At 45.6% G+C, this 13473-nt stretch overlaps 2 protein-coding genes across 2 annotated transcripts; both read right to left on the bottom strand.

Annotated features, from left to right (window-relative positions):
- Positions 1-1364: 1364 nt before the first annotated feature.
- On the bottom strand, positions 1365-2218 carry LOC133954191 (ras-related protein Rap-2a-like). Its single transcript, XM_062388511.1, has one exon. It carries the CDS (start codon positions 2210-2212, stop codon positions 1445-1447), a length of 768 nt encoding a protein of 255 aa, XP_062244495.1. The 5' UTR covers positions 2213-2218; the 3' UTR covers positions 1365-1444.
- A 4628-nt stretch (positions 2219-6846) lies between these two features.
- LOC133953155 (fascin-like) lies at positions 6847-12946 on the bottom strand. Its single transcript, XM_062386942.1, has 5 exons — positions 12086-12946; positions 9419-9575; positions 9195-9316; positions 8941-9111; positions 6847-8208 (listed from the first exon to the last, which is right to left on the bottom strand). The coding sequence occupies exons 1-5, from the start codon at positions 12897-12899 to the stop codon at positions 8003-8005; spliced, it is 1470 nt and encodes a 489-aa protein (XP_062242926.1). The 5' UTR covers positions 12900-12946; the 3' UTR covers positions 6847-8002.
- Between the last annotated feature and the right edge of the window lie 527 nt (positions 12947-13473).

The following is a 13473-nucleotide window of genomic DNA, read 5'->3' as shown; positions in this document are numbered from 1 at the left end:
AAAGAAGGTGATTCAAATGATGAAATAATCTCAAGTCTGAATTTATGGGCTGACCAGCTGGTACAGGTTTGAGATGTGAATTGTGAATTCAAGCTAAATCTCTGTAAAATGACCCAAAATCCTATAACTAATGGAACAGACAGTGACAGGAAATGTTTTTCTCTATCCATTATATGGAGAGATGAGGAAATAGACTCAACATCATTATCTTTGTGAAGGTATAAAAGGTATACATTCAAAGACTAAGGTTAAGAGGTTGTTGACCTATACTGAGCAGGGTTGGTGTAACAGAGTTTAGTAGAACAGGGGAAAAATCATTAGACTGCTGATGGAAGAAGATACCTCATTTGTGTAATTTTTTTGGGCTCAGGAGAGAGCTGGTCGTCCACTTACCAGAAGGTCAGCGGTTCAATCCTAGTCTCCACTATTCAATGTCCTTGAGAAAGTTACTGAAACCCAACTTCCTCTGGTGGCTGTGTGGACAGTGAGTGTATGTGTGTATGATAGATAAAGTACTTATACTGCATGAATAGGTGAGTGGCAGAACTGTGAAGCATTTCTCACCAAACCATGAAAAGACTTGAGTGGTTGTGTTACTTCATACTTCCACTTGACAAAATGTATATCTATATCAGCTTCATAACGCCACGCAGAAGGGGATGGGGCGGGGGGGATGATTCTACCTCAGTCTGCCCTCCCCTTCTCTACTCTTCTCATCTCATCTCTTCTCATTATATACCAACCCACTGTCCATCCCATGACTGGCTACCGGCCCCATGCACAGACTTTACCAATTACATATTCTTATATACAAATACTTATAAATATATATTTTTTCCTGTTTTTGTTTTTGTTTGTTTATATATATATATTGTACTATCCACTCCAGCAGCACAAGAACACTTTCCTACTGGACACTGAAAACAATCCTAGCATTCTGTACGATAGGGTCAGACCCATTCCTATATCTGTAATATGTTCTCCCTATGTATATGTGATTTATGTATGTATGTCGGTGAGGTGTATACATGCAGTGTATAAGCTACTGGATGACCTGAATATAAACATTATAACTGTGGTAAAAGCTGACTTCATTTCAAATACTGCACATGCAGGGGTCTCATATATTTACTTTATATAAGTAGCCTGTATATTTTGCTGCTATTGCTATAGATTAGTTTAATTTCTTCTTGGTGGCAATTAGACTTTTAATCTTTGAACTGAAAGTGTTGGAGACAGCAGACAGAAATCACAAAAGCATTTTTTATTGACATAACTGTAAATATATACACAAAACACATAAAGTGCACGACAAGTGCGCACGCGACCATAACTGTCCAGACTCCGGAGAGTCTCATGAGTTCATTTTGACTCCAACGTGGAGGTGATAACTAGCAGCAACATCTGGACACCAGCAGACCAGCTGCAGAGTCCTTCATCGGTTCTATGACAGGACGCAGCTGTTGCTCTTCCTCAGCGGGGGCCTCCTCTTCACCGCGGGCCGGGGCAGCGAGTCTCCGGCCCGCGGTGAACCCCGGTTCAGCGCGGGGCTGAGCCGGTGAGGAACATCCACCTGCTGAAGCAGCGCGCGGAACACCCCCACCGCGTTCCCACCTGTGCGCGCGGACGCCTCCACGAAGTTCGCGTCCCACTCCCCCTCCACCGTGGACATGACGTCGGCCGCCAGCAGCGCTCGCCCCTCGGCCTCGGTGAGGTCGGACTTGTTGCCCACCACGGTGATGGGCGCGCTCTTGCCGCCCCGCAGCTCCAGGATCTCGTCGCGGAGCCGGCGCACCTCCTGGAAGGAGCCCGGGTCGTCCACCGCGTACACCAGGGCGAAGGCGTCGCTGTGTCGGATGCAGAGCTCCCGCATGGCCGGGAAGGAGTAGCTGCCGCTGGTGTCCAGGATCTCCAGCTTCGTCGTAGCGGAGTCCGCGGTGTCGTACTCCAGCACGTGCAGCTCCTCCACCGTGCGCAGGTACTCGTGCTCGAAGCGGTTGTGGAGGAAGCGGCGGATGAGCGCGCTCTTGCCGACCCCCGCTGCTCCGAGGAGCACCAGCCGCACCTTGTTGGGTCGTCCTGACGGAGACATGCCGGTCCGAGTGTCCCGGAGCGAACAGCTGACTCCCCCGAGAATAAAGAGCCTGTGGGCGGCGAACTGGACCCTGTGCGTATTTATAGGCGGAACGCGCACGCCCTCCACCAATAACATCCTTATCTTTCCTATTGGGGGGAAGCATGATTCAAGACACACACCCGGACTGGTGGACAACATTCAGTAACTGCAGCGTGGAAACATGCATGAATCTCACGCCTTTTCACTGGTATGTCAACAGTCATATAGTCATATAGTCATATAGTCATATAACAGAGGGAGTCACTCTGTCCTCAGCCACACATGAGCCGTGGAACTTCAGCCTCTATAGAAACTGGGAAATTAGAGGAACAAGCAGTCATATTCCCCAAATGAACTATTAGTAAGTGCATATTCAACAGGCCACTGGGTCAACACAGGATTTAAAACTCCGTAATCAACAGGGAATGAAGCTACTTAGATTCAAATTGAAAGGATATAGAAGTATTATCAGCAACATTATTGAATTAAGTAACACTTAGTATAGATAGCAGAACAGCTGCTGTTTTATATTAGTACTTATTGAACAGCCAGGTGAGTTTATCATTGTTGCTCATTTACTAATGCAAATAAAAGAGCTCTACATAAAAGATATCATGGCGATGGAAAGCCACATTAAAATCAACAGATGAAAAATGAATTCACGACACGATAAAAGACTGCAATAGATTAAAAAGTACTCTAACCCTTATAGTTATACTTAAATATAGTACTTGAATAAAAACACTTTGTTACAGTTCACCACCGCTGAAATTAAACTGTGGAAAATATTTTATACGATCCCCACGTGGTTTTATTATTGTGTTCCTTCCAAGGAACTCCTAGTCATTAAGCTATGGTCATTCATGCATACACACGTGCACACACACACACACACACACAGTCACGCACACGCATGCACACACATGCACACACACACACACACACACACACACACACAGCCATTACCCAGAAATGTGCACTCATATTTACACCAGGTGTGAGTCATCGAAGGTCGCTCTCTCTCATCCTCCACATGCTGTTTGCCATAAACACACACACACACATTGTGTTGCCTGCATGAACATGTGTCGCACACATCCTGTTATTAAAAACACTGGAATGGTGTTTGGAGGATCGGTGCAGTTTTGGTTTTGGTCAGATTGTTTCTATAATCATGGGGGGGGTGTGGCCAAGGGGGTAGAGCGGGCGTTCTCCAACATGAAGGTTGCCGGTTCAAACCCCACTCTTCCCCATCTGCATGCGAAGTGTCCTTGGCAAGATACTGAACCCCTAAGTTGCCCCTCATAAATGTTGAGTGTACTAAAAATGTAAGTCGCTTTGGACAAAAGCGTCAGCTAAATGACATGTAATGTAATGCATGAGTGGATTTAATCGTTTGGATAATTTGAACAGGGTTAATCATTATTTGAGTGGACCACACCCACAGGGGGTTTCTGAACTTAGTGCTGTGGCAAAGTCAAACGGGCTGATAGCACTCTTGAGCTTTTCAAGGGACCTGGAGGCCTCGGGCGAAAGGGATCAGTGTCCTTCCAGCCTTCAAATGACTCTTTTATCTCAAAATGATAAATCAAGTGCACACTGTACATTCATAAACTGTGTTTAATAATGGACAGATACAGGGATACCTTGTGATTGACAGGAAATACCGTCCAATGGGTGCGGGTGAGATGTGCATGCATTCAAGCTCTCAGTGAGGCTCCACCCCTGTTCTTCCAAATATGGTTAATGTTCAAAAAAGCAAAATGGCGCTGGACAAAATGCCATAAACGCTGAAAAACAAGGTGGATATTACCCATGATCCCCGGCTTCCTGAATCAGAAGAGCGGCCGCTGTCACAAATCCACTAAACTCTGTTTAGAATTCTTCATATTTAAAAAATGTCCTGCTGAGTATTGGAGATAAACACAGTTTTTTAACGACTCCTAAGTCTATTCCACTCATCTATAGTGCAGCATTTGAACTCCTTGGGCCTGATTCTGAAACCTGAAGTTATGAATAAGTCGGTTCCACGCTCGTCACAGGAAATCCTATCCCATTTAAGGGAGGATGGGGGGGATAGGGGATTACCGATGGCTGACGTCACGGTGAGTTGACACTTGGTGCATACACATAAATAATCACTCTCTCTCAAAATACAAAGCTTTTGGCAGAAAGACAGTAACTTGCGGCCTTGTTCTGTTTTATTTTGACTGCTCCAGTCTCCAGTACTTAACCAGGGGGGGCTCTCTTGCCTCTCCTTGTTGCTGACTCACACTGTCTGGCTGGACGTGACTATCGGTGGACAAACAGATAACGTGATAATTTGTCAATGTTTTCGTGCCTTGTGTGCGTTCATGCGTTTGTTCTGTCTCGTATCTCTACCCTTGAGAAGGTCAGTATTTCCTTTTTAATATCAGGGAGCAAATAAAACAGGAGCAAATTATATATATAGACCAAAGAAAACCCACGACACTGCCATAAACTCACCATGGCTGCAACAGCACTTTCTTTAGATGCAAATATCCTGCAAGAGCAGCATTTTATCAGAGTAATGATTTATCATGCAACAGTTTGAGTTTGCTTCCTTCATACTGATCTTTATCTCATTGTAATCTCTTGTTTTTGGATTCTTGCTTCTCTTAAAGTTTGTGTTACTATTCTTGCTTTTTAATATCATGTTCCCTTCTTATATTTTCCTTGTAACTGGACGTTCTCCTGAGAGGAGATTTTAAATAATCTCCTCTCTAACTTACTCATTATTCTTATCTCTCCTCTCTGATGGATAAACACAAAAGAGACCCTGCTGTTTTTCTAAAAAAATGTTAGTAAACAACTTCTCTTCTCATTCTTCACCTCATTCTTTGCTTTTTCTACTCAAATGCAATATGAGCTTGTTTCTGGCAGGCAAAGTGTCCATCCTGTGTTTTCTCTTACGGATGATGTTGCACAAACAGGATAACAAAAAAAATGTGAGTTGAAGTATTATTGTATTAGCGTGAGCACAGTAGAAGCTTAGATCTTATTAGGGAGGATCACATGTCTGTGTTATCCTGAGCTTTTTATCTATTAAACCTTCCTTCTCTCACTTTGTAGCATCTTCAGTAATGTGGCTATTCTGACTTTGAATATTACAATATTTATTTATAATATCGATCCATGTGTGTCTGGTGCTTAGACTGAATATCAAGTAGACCACACGTCTCCACTTTCCCCCACTATCCACAAATGGAGCCATGCAATATCTCAGATAGAAACACCATCATTGCGTATATGAAGCTAGAGTCTGTGCAGTAGTGATCGGGGGTGGAGCCGTGGTAGTGACATCCAATACATGTGCTCGACCAATCATGAGTCAGTCTTAGCTGTCATCAGGACTTTTCAGTCCGTATGTATAGCATCGAAGTAATTAAAACCAAATTTGGTAGAAAAAGCAGAAAACCATTTTTTTTTGTTTGGTCGATGTCCCAACTACTAACATGGAGGAGGTGGGGTTTATGACCTATACTCCAGCCAGCCACCAGGAGGTGGTTGAGACGCTCTGGCTTCTCATTTTCTAGAGAAATCAAGTCGTTCCTCTTTATAAACAGTCTCTGGTCTGTTTCATCTCCAAAGTCTCACCCCCCCCCATCCCTGCCATCACCTGTTACCATGGCAACGTGCAGAGCTCTCACAGTGGAGGATGTCAGTTGCTCTGTTCATGTCTGTGGTGGTATCAGAAGACGTATGTTAGGTTGATCATGAGAGTGACTGAGGGTTGAGTTTCCTCCGCAGCAGGATGTAGGTTCCCGCCCTCTTCCCTCGCCTTCCTTTCCCTTGGAGTCTCGAGGGGACGCGGTTCAGGCGCTCTCGTCCTTCTCCCACACACAGCAGCAGAAATAGTCACAATGGATTTGTCTTTTTTATCATCAGCACAAGATGGTTGCCACATTGGAATGATTGTATATCAGACTTTAGATACACTGACTGAGTGATAAGGACAACTTCCTTGTTGACTGTGGCCTTTTCATGGGGTTAACTGGGATAAAGAAATTATACTTTTATACATCCATTGTCTGTGTTTTCTCCTAAATGTTTAAATAATATTTTTACTTATTGCTCCTCTACTTAATTTAGTTATTGCATCTGTTTTTTTTTTTGCACTATTTAATTCAGTATCACCATTTTATCCAACAACAAAATACTAGTACTTTAAGTTCTATAAGATCGTTTAAATTGTTTATATTGTCCCTGATATAATTCAATAAAAAGTACATTTCTAAAAATAAAGTATAAGTTTGAGCCCTTAAACAATTGTAATTTTGTTGGCTTTTACTTATAGAAATGTCATAAGCTTTGCAGGTCAATTTTTGGACCATTAAACACTTTGACCTGATGATGGCGCTAGATGAAACGTTAAGGGATCAACCAAGCTACTACAGGTCATGGGATCAGCACAGTCACTTTGCCTTGTCCTTTACTCAAAGGGACCATTTTAGTTTTTTAGTCTTTCAGTTGTTGGGATATCACTGAGTAAAGTTTAGAGATAATAGTTTGTGTGCACTCCAGTACACAGAGGTTAAAGAGCTGGTGCTTGTGTTGCGCACAGCTTTTAAACATGACACAACTAGAAACAGGAGCTGCTGTTACTGCACAGAAAACTGTAAGATTTCAGAATGATGTGTATCCAGTGAGTTAATATCCATATTTATATATATTTATATATATGTTGACAAAAAAGAGAAGGTTTCACTGTTAAGAGGTAAAACTTTATTGGGGTTTTATAAGAACATGGAAAAGAAAAGACTGAAATGCTCAATGGAAGGCACGGACACAATCACAGCCAGAGACATCAACTGAGTGTCATTGTGTTTACAGACCAGCAGCAGCATCCAGTCCAAGGCAGACAACCACACCAGACATGTGCTTTTAACTCCTTTCAATCTGACACGACAGTATTGTGCAGACCTCGAGTCAGGCGACTGTATTTTGGTGCTTTAGGAGTGTGCAGTAACGAGGGCCTATCCAACACCTCCTTTTCATTTTGTTCCTCCCATCGTAGCTAAATATGTTTCAAAGATCCTTTTCCTCGTCCTCTCATTTCATTTCTTTCCTCCAGACATATTAGTAAAAAGCATGGAGTCATATGAGGAACCAGGAGGACCTGAGTAGATCGGGTCCTGACGGAAAACCTCTGACCTGAAGCTTTTTAAACACATGTGCTTTGAAGGCGGAGGGAGGAAAGCTGGATCGTGCACATGCAGAAACCATTTTAGATCCACCTGCCATTTCTCTTCTTACAGACTCAAGACACTTTTCATGGTTACTAGGTTTTTGAAGCATCTAGCGACAAAGAAAGCATTATATACAGCAGCAACACTGTCACCAGTGACTTCTATCTGATGTGCATTATGCATTGTAGTTTAAAAGAGAGCAGGAGATGGAAGCAGCATAAAACAGCCAGCAGCACATTTAACACCAGAAGGTTAGATATTGTGAAATATGAGTTGTAGCATTCTCCACCAGTAGTTACCACAGATAGGCACAAATAATGACAGTTATCATAGTGAAATTCATCAGGTACAGTTGTTGTGTCTATTTGACTGGAATTGAGACAATTAATGTGCGACCGCACCGTGAATCGTTTATCAAACACGTCAGAACAGCAAGAAATATTCAATCCAAATCTCCGGTGAAAAGCCCGGTAAGAAGAGACCAATCGTTTAGGAAAGAGAAAAATAAAAAATAGGCAACGACTTCCAGTTTATCAGCTCCAGTTTCAACCACACGTTCATCCAGACCAATTCACAATTACACCCATACAAAACAAACAAAAAAAACAGCTACCTACAGTATCGACCAATTTGAAGCATTGTCGTGTGAGATAGTGGAAGTCTGGGCTGTGCTTTCTCAGTACTCCCAGAGGGTGGCGCTGTCCAGGGAGTCCACGCTGGCCTTCAGCCCCCCAGCGTGGTCTCCTTTCAGGTACTTCCCCCCCAGCACACGGATGGCCATCTTGTTGAGGTCACAGAACTCAAACAGGAACTGGACAGGTGTGGAGCTGCTGCAGGCCACCGCCATGTCGTCTCCAACGCACCAGTACTTCCCCTGGGAGTCTTGACAAACAACACACACTTAGAGAAGCCTGACTCACACAGAGCTGCGTGACGTCTGCATAATCCCACATTCAAATTAAGATGGAATTTAAAGATTTTCATTGAAATATATTTGCTGTATGTATGTTTTCTGTGCTGCCGAATTTGGTTTCAACCCAGGAGCAGGTTGTTGGTGATGGAAAAACCCGGAGCTACATCTTTAATGAGAGAGGACAGTATAGTGTCACACTATCAAAACATTTAATTAGAAGCAATGAAGTGATAGAAATGAAAGCAACTCTTCATTCAGTCTCGGTGAGTAAAGGAAAGATGCAGGACTCGTAACCTTCCCTCAGGATTGAACCTAAACGGTTGATAATGCAACCATTAGCTATGTAGCGAATGCCAAACCTTACCTACAGCCCCTTTTATAGATAATATTGATTCACTGCTCAGTTGCAGGTTGAACTATTTACCTAAATAACCAACATGAGCCAGATTAAGTCGGTGAGAAGTTATAAATGTTGGTTTCAATACACTTTCGGTTAATTTCCGAATGTGTAGGATCAGGATTGTGTAGGATTCCTCTATTTAGCCCAATTTAAAGGATCCAAGACAACACTGAGGTACAGAAGAGTATTGCAGTTATTTGAAAGAGGCAATCTGCTCTTTGAAATGAAAATTATTTTGTTAACTCAGAAGAACTGGGCTGTTTTCATGCAGACATGTGAATACCACGTTAGCTCCACCCACCTTTCAGGGAGTATGCTCCGTTGTGGAACTCCAGCTGGAAAACATCGTAGGAGGCTCGGTTGGAGTCCAGCATCGCCATTCCGGCTTTACGGGCCCCGATAAAACCGTGCTCCCCACGGAGGACGATGATTGGCCGGTTGATCAGTTTCATCAGGAACTGTTCGGCTTCACCTGAGGAGACAGACTGAGACGTGTTAAACTTCACGTTTTCCCAAAAGGCCGAAGTTTCTTTCCTCAGAAGAAGTGTCACTGACCTGCGTTGTCGATGGTAGCAGACAGCTGGCCGTTCCTCTTGGCGATCACGTACTTCCCGTTAGCCGCACGCACACACACGCGACCATCACGCCACTCCAGTTCAAAGAAGCTGTTGGCTGATCTGTGAAACAAACATGAACGGCGTCAGAGAGGGATGGTTGTGTGTGAACTAGAGTGTGTGATGCACTGTACAACACGTTTGTGTGTGTCTGTGTGTGTTTACTTGGTGGAGGCGGTGCACTGCAGTCCTCCTGCAGCCGTCAGTGTCCAGTATTTCCCAGAAGCGGATCTGAAGGCGCACTTCCTGTCCTCACGGCTCATCTCCAGCTGGAAGACTTCCTGGTCCCCTTCCTCGTCCTGATTGGCTGACAGGTCCATGCCTAGAAAAGTGGGACAATCTGCTGTCAGCTGTCTTTTGTCTCCGGAGGTCGTCGTCCTTGTCTGAAAGGCTCCAACCCTTTAACTCATGAAGTCCCTCTGATGGACTCTTAAAGGGACAGGGCTTCTGACCTCTCTGTCTCCAGCTGTTAAAGGTGGGTCTACACTGATATGTTGTATGATGGCGCCCACACAGGGGAAGTGTCGATACTGAGTCTGAGTGAGAAAATATGTGTGTTGCATTGATTAGTCAAAAACGCTGACCGGAACGCTGCAGTGCATTCTGGTCTAATGAGGACACGGTGGAGAATTTCTTCTTCTGTGCTGAATTCCCGAAGCGTCACACTTGAGACCTTTCATTGAATTGCATTTCAACAGACTGTAAATTACAAAGTAAGGACTTTAAAGTCTTTGAACTAGTGGAACATAAATAATGAATTACAGGTTTGTTTTTCATAGCCACACATTTTAAATACTGAATCATTACACGTAATAAATGTTAAATGGACTTCAAAACTATATCGAGTCGACCACTCAAAGCACTTTACACCACAAGCCACATTCACATTCATATTCACACAGCGTCTTTATACTGCATGTGCACACACCACTAACAGAGTGTGAGGCGTGTGAAGGATAGTGTGCCTTCCGGGCTGGAGGAGCGGGGATCGAACCACCGACCTTCGGGTTAGTAAACCACCCACTTTACCACCTGAGCTGCCTACAATCAGCCACCTGGTATCAATGATGTGAGCAGTACTCTTTTTTATGGCTGCTTAAGAGCAGTTTAATAAGCTGTAAACACTTCACTGACATATTATTAAATAAAGTTGATTTAATGATGATTATAATTTACTCATCCAGTGAACTTTAGCGTTCATTCTGTCCCTGTAATGACTCTATCTCCAAATCTCTCCTGACCAGGAAGTTGCTTCTGTACAGTGGGTTTATGAAGCATTTATTTTTGCTGACAGCAGCTGATGCTGATGCAGGACAATAAGTTGATGAGAGCAGTGAAACGAAAGATGGTATTGTTGACTATATAACCCCAAAAAGAGCTAAAAGACACAAAAGTCTGCTGTGGAGCTGAGGGGATAATTGACCATGAGCATGAATTGTTGTTAATGATGATTGAATTAATGAATGTTTGTTATATTAATATGTGAATTGAATCTATAATAGAGAATGGGCGTTGGCCATGTTCGACACCAAAATCGAATTTTGCCATGAAAATGCCCGTGCATGGCCAGAGGGATCTTTCTGTCCTGTTTGGTTTTGCAGGATGAAAAACGTGAAAACCACAGTTTGTCTTTTGGAAAGAGAGAAAAATTGTGAAGGTATAACACTCTCCTCACAGCCTGTAACACGTGTATTACCATCACGGGTATAAGTTCAATAAAGGAGCAGGTCATGGGGTCACTGCCCCCGGACACTGAGAGAATATCTCCCTTTCTTCCACAGTCCATCCCTCGTGGAATGCACACACAAGCAAACACACAGACACACACACATACACACACGTGTCTCCATGACTTCACAGGACACTATTTTTGATCTTTTCTCTGGAGACTCAATCCCTTAACCTAAACCTAAAGTTAACTCAAACCTAAAAGCATGTCCCTATGAGGAGGACAAGTCCCCTTAATGTAACTGTGTTAGGTCCCCAGGACGTGAGTAATACTTGGAGCGCACACAATTGAAAGCATTTTGATTGCATGAACAAAATACTGCCAATGATCAGTGGCAGCACCGAATGAGAGCGAGCGGCGATAAGACAAAGAGGTTGCATGTGGCACGAAAGGACCCACATTCCGCAGGACTGCCTGAGTCACACCTCCCTCTCTGTGGCCTGCTTTCTCTTCCTTTCCTCTCCTCCATTGTGTCCCCGTTCCGTTCTGTTCCTCAACAAATCCCTCCTCGTTCCCTGTCCTATCCCAGTCTATTCTGAGGTAAAGAATGATGGATAACTGCAGACTGGGAGCTGACCCTGAACCAGCAGCCACAATGCAGGGGTAGAATTACTGCAGGAGAAGAAAAAATGTGAGGCAAGGCACAGGCTGCATGGGCCGAGAGGAGGGAGGGAGCGAGTGAGAGCATGGTAATGAAAAACACATGGTGTGTGGGGGGAAATGAAGAAGCCTCTGATTCCACACATACACACACACACACACACACACACACCAAAAGCCATGCAACAGCTGCTTGTGGTGTGGGCCCAGTTATGCAGTGACTTCATCAGCATGGTTAAATGGTGAAATATGATTTCTGTCCTTATGTGTATGTGCTGTGTGAGAGACAGTGTACGTGTGATTCTGTGCGTTTGTGTATGTGTATCTCTCTATAGTTATGAGGGCCAATATTGTTTATTGAACACCATCATTGTGAGGACATGTAGTTTGTATGGGGACATCTCGGCCTCATTTAAGACATTTGGTTGTGTTAGTGTGTGTATGTGTGTGTGTGTGTGTGTGTGTGTGTGTGTATGTGTGTGTGCCCGCGCGCACGGCCTCACCTTGCCTCGTGGACACGTTCCTCTCGTTGCCTGCAGTGAGCACGACCTGCGCGTGGCTGCGCTCGAGGCCGAACAGCTCATCCTTCCCGACGCGGCCGCTCTTCCCGGACTTCATCGTGCCGGTTGGGCCCCCGGGGGCCAAGTAGCGGCCGTTGCAGTCGCGGAACGCCACTTTCCCGGAGCGGAACTCCAGCACGTAGCCGGTGTCCTTGTCCGTCTTGGTGGCCAGGGTGCCGTCATTGCGCAGGAAGCGGTTGTCGGAGGTCTCCAGGTGGTAGCGCTGGTCCCGGTACACCAGGGTCACCAGGGAGTCCACCCCCCAGGGCACGTCCCGGTTGATGGACACCTCCTGCCCCTGAGCGCTCAGGTGGGCGAAGCGCTTGCGCGCCAGGCTGTAAAGGTTGACCTGCGGGTGCACGGCCAGGTGCACGCTCCATCTCTCCGTCGGCGACGCCGTCTGCGCGAAGCACGAGATGCGGTCCTCGCTGCCGCCGAGGAAGCGGCCGTGAGGCTCGGACTGCAGCGACCAGCGCCCGTCCTCGTGCGTGGTCACCACGAAGCGGCAGTCCCGGCCGCGCGTCTCGCTGTCTGCGGTGACGTTGCCGTCTTTGTCCGTGGCGAGGTAGCGGCCCAGGTGGGAGAGGAGGAACACCGCGCTGCCGTCCTCCCCGGTCTGCTCCAGGGTCCACGTCTGCTTCTTCTTCAGGCTGCCGGCCGACGCGTTGATCTTGAAGCCGAAGGTCTCCGCCGTCAGGTACTTGCCGCCGCAGTTGACGAGCCCCAGAGGGATCCGCAGCACGTCCCCGTCCGACATGATGGTGCGAGGAGGAGGAAAGAGGAGAAGATGCTGCGCTGGAGGAAGAGGACAGAGAGAGTGGATGGAAGAGGGGGGCGTCTGTGGGAGGGACAGAGAGAGAGAGGGGGGGGGGGGGCAGAGGGCTGTTCTGACTGATGATGAGTGTGTCCCCTGGCTGAAAACACACACTGCCTCCCAGCACACACCAAAGATACCAGCAGAGGAGCTGCAGGGAGATTACTGCAATTGGCTCAAATTACCCTGCTAACCCCATCATATACCCACACTCATCTAAAACACACGGATCCAAACTAGGATTCGTCACTAATTTCCCCCAAAACTTTCCGTCCCCCTAATTGTGCTCAGCCTCACTTCCACATGGATAGAGCCATTCACCAGCTGACAGACCACTGCTTGTCTGCAGGGCCCTGCGTGTGCTGGAGCTGCTTATGAAACACAGATGGGAAGGAACATCTATCTGGTCCAAGGTAGAATATATCGGTCCATGCTTTCAGACATGAACACAACTCTAGACATTTTCCAGAATAGTTTCATATGTGAGAGGGCAAATGGCCGAGTCAGTTGCTCCGGA

Source organism: Platichthys flesus, chromosome 5 (assembly GCF_949316205.1).
Source record: "Platichthys flesus chromosome 5, fPlaFle2.1, whole genome shotgun sequence".
NCBI lineage: Eukaryota > Metazoa > Chordata > Actinopteri > Pleuronectiformes > Pleuronectidae > Platichthys > Platichthys flesus.
Note: the sequence above shows the minus strand (reverse complement) of the source record. Positions and strands in the feature narration are given on the sequence as shown.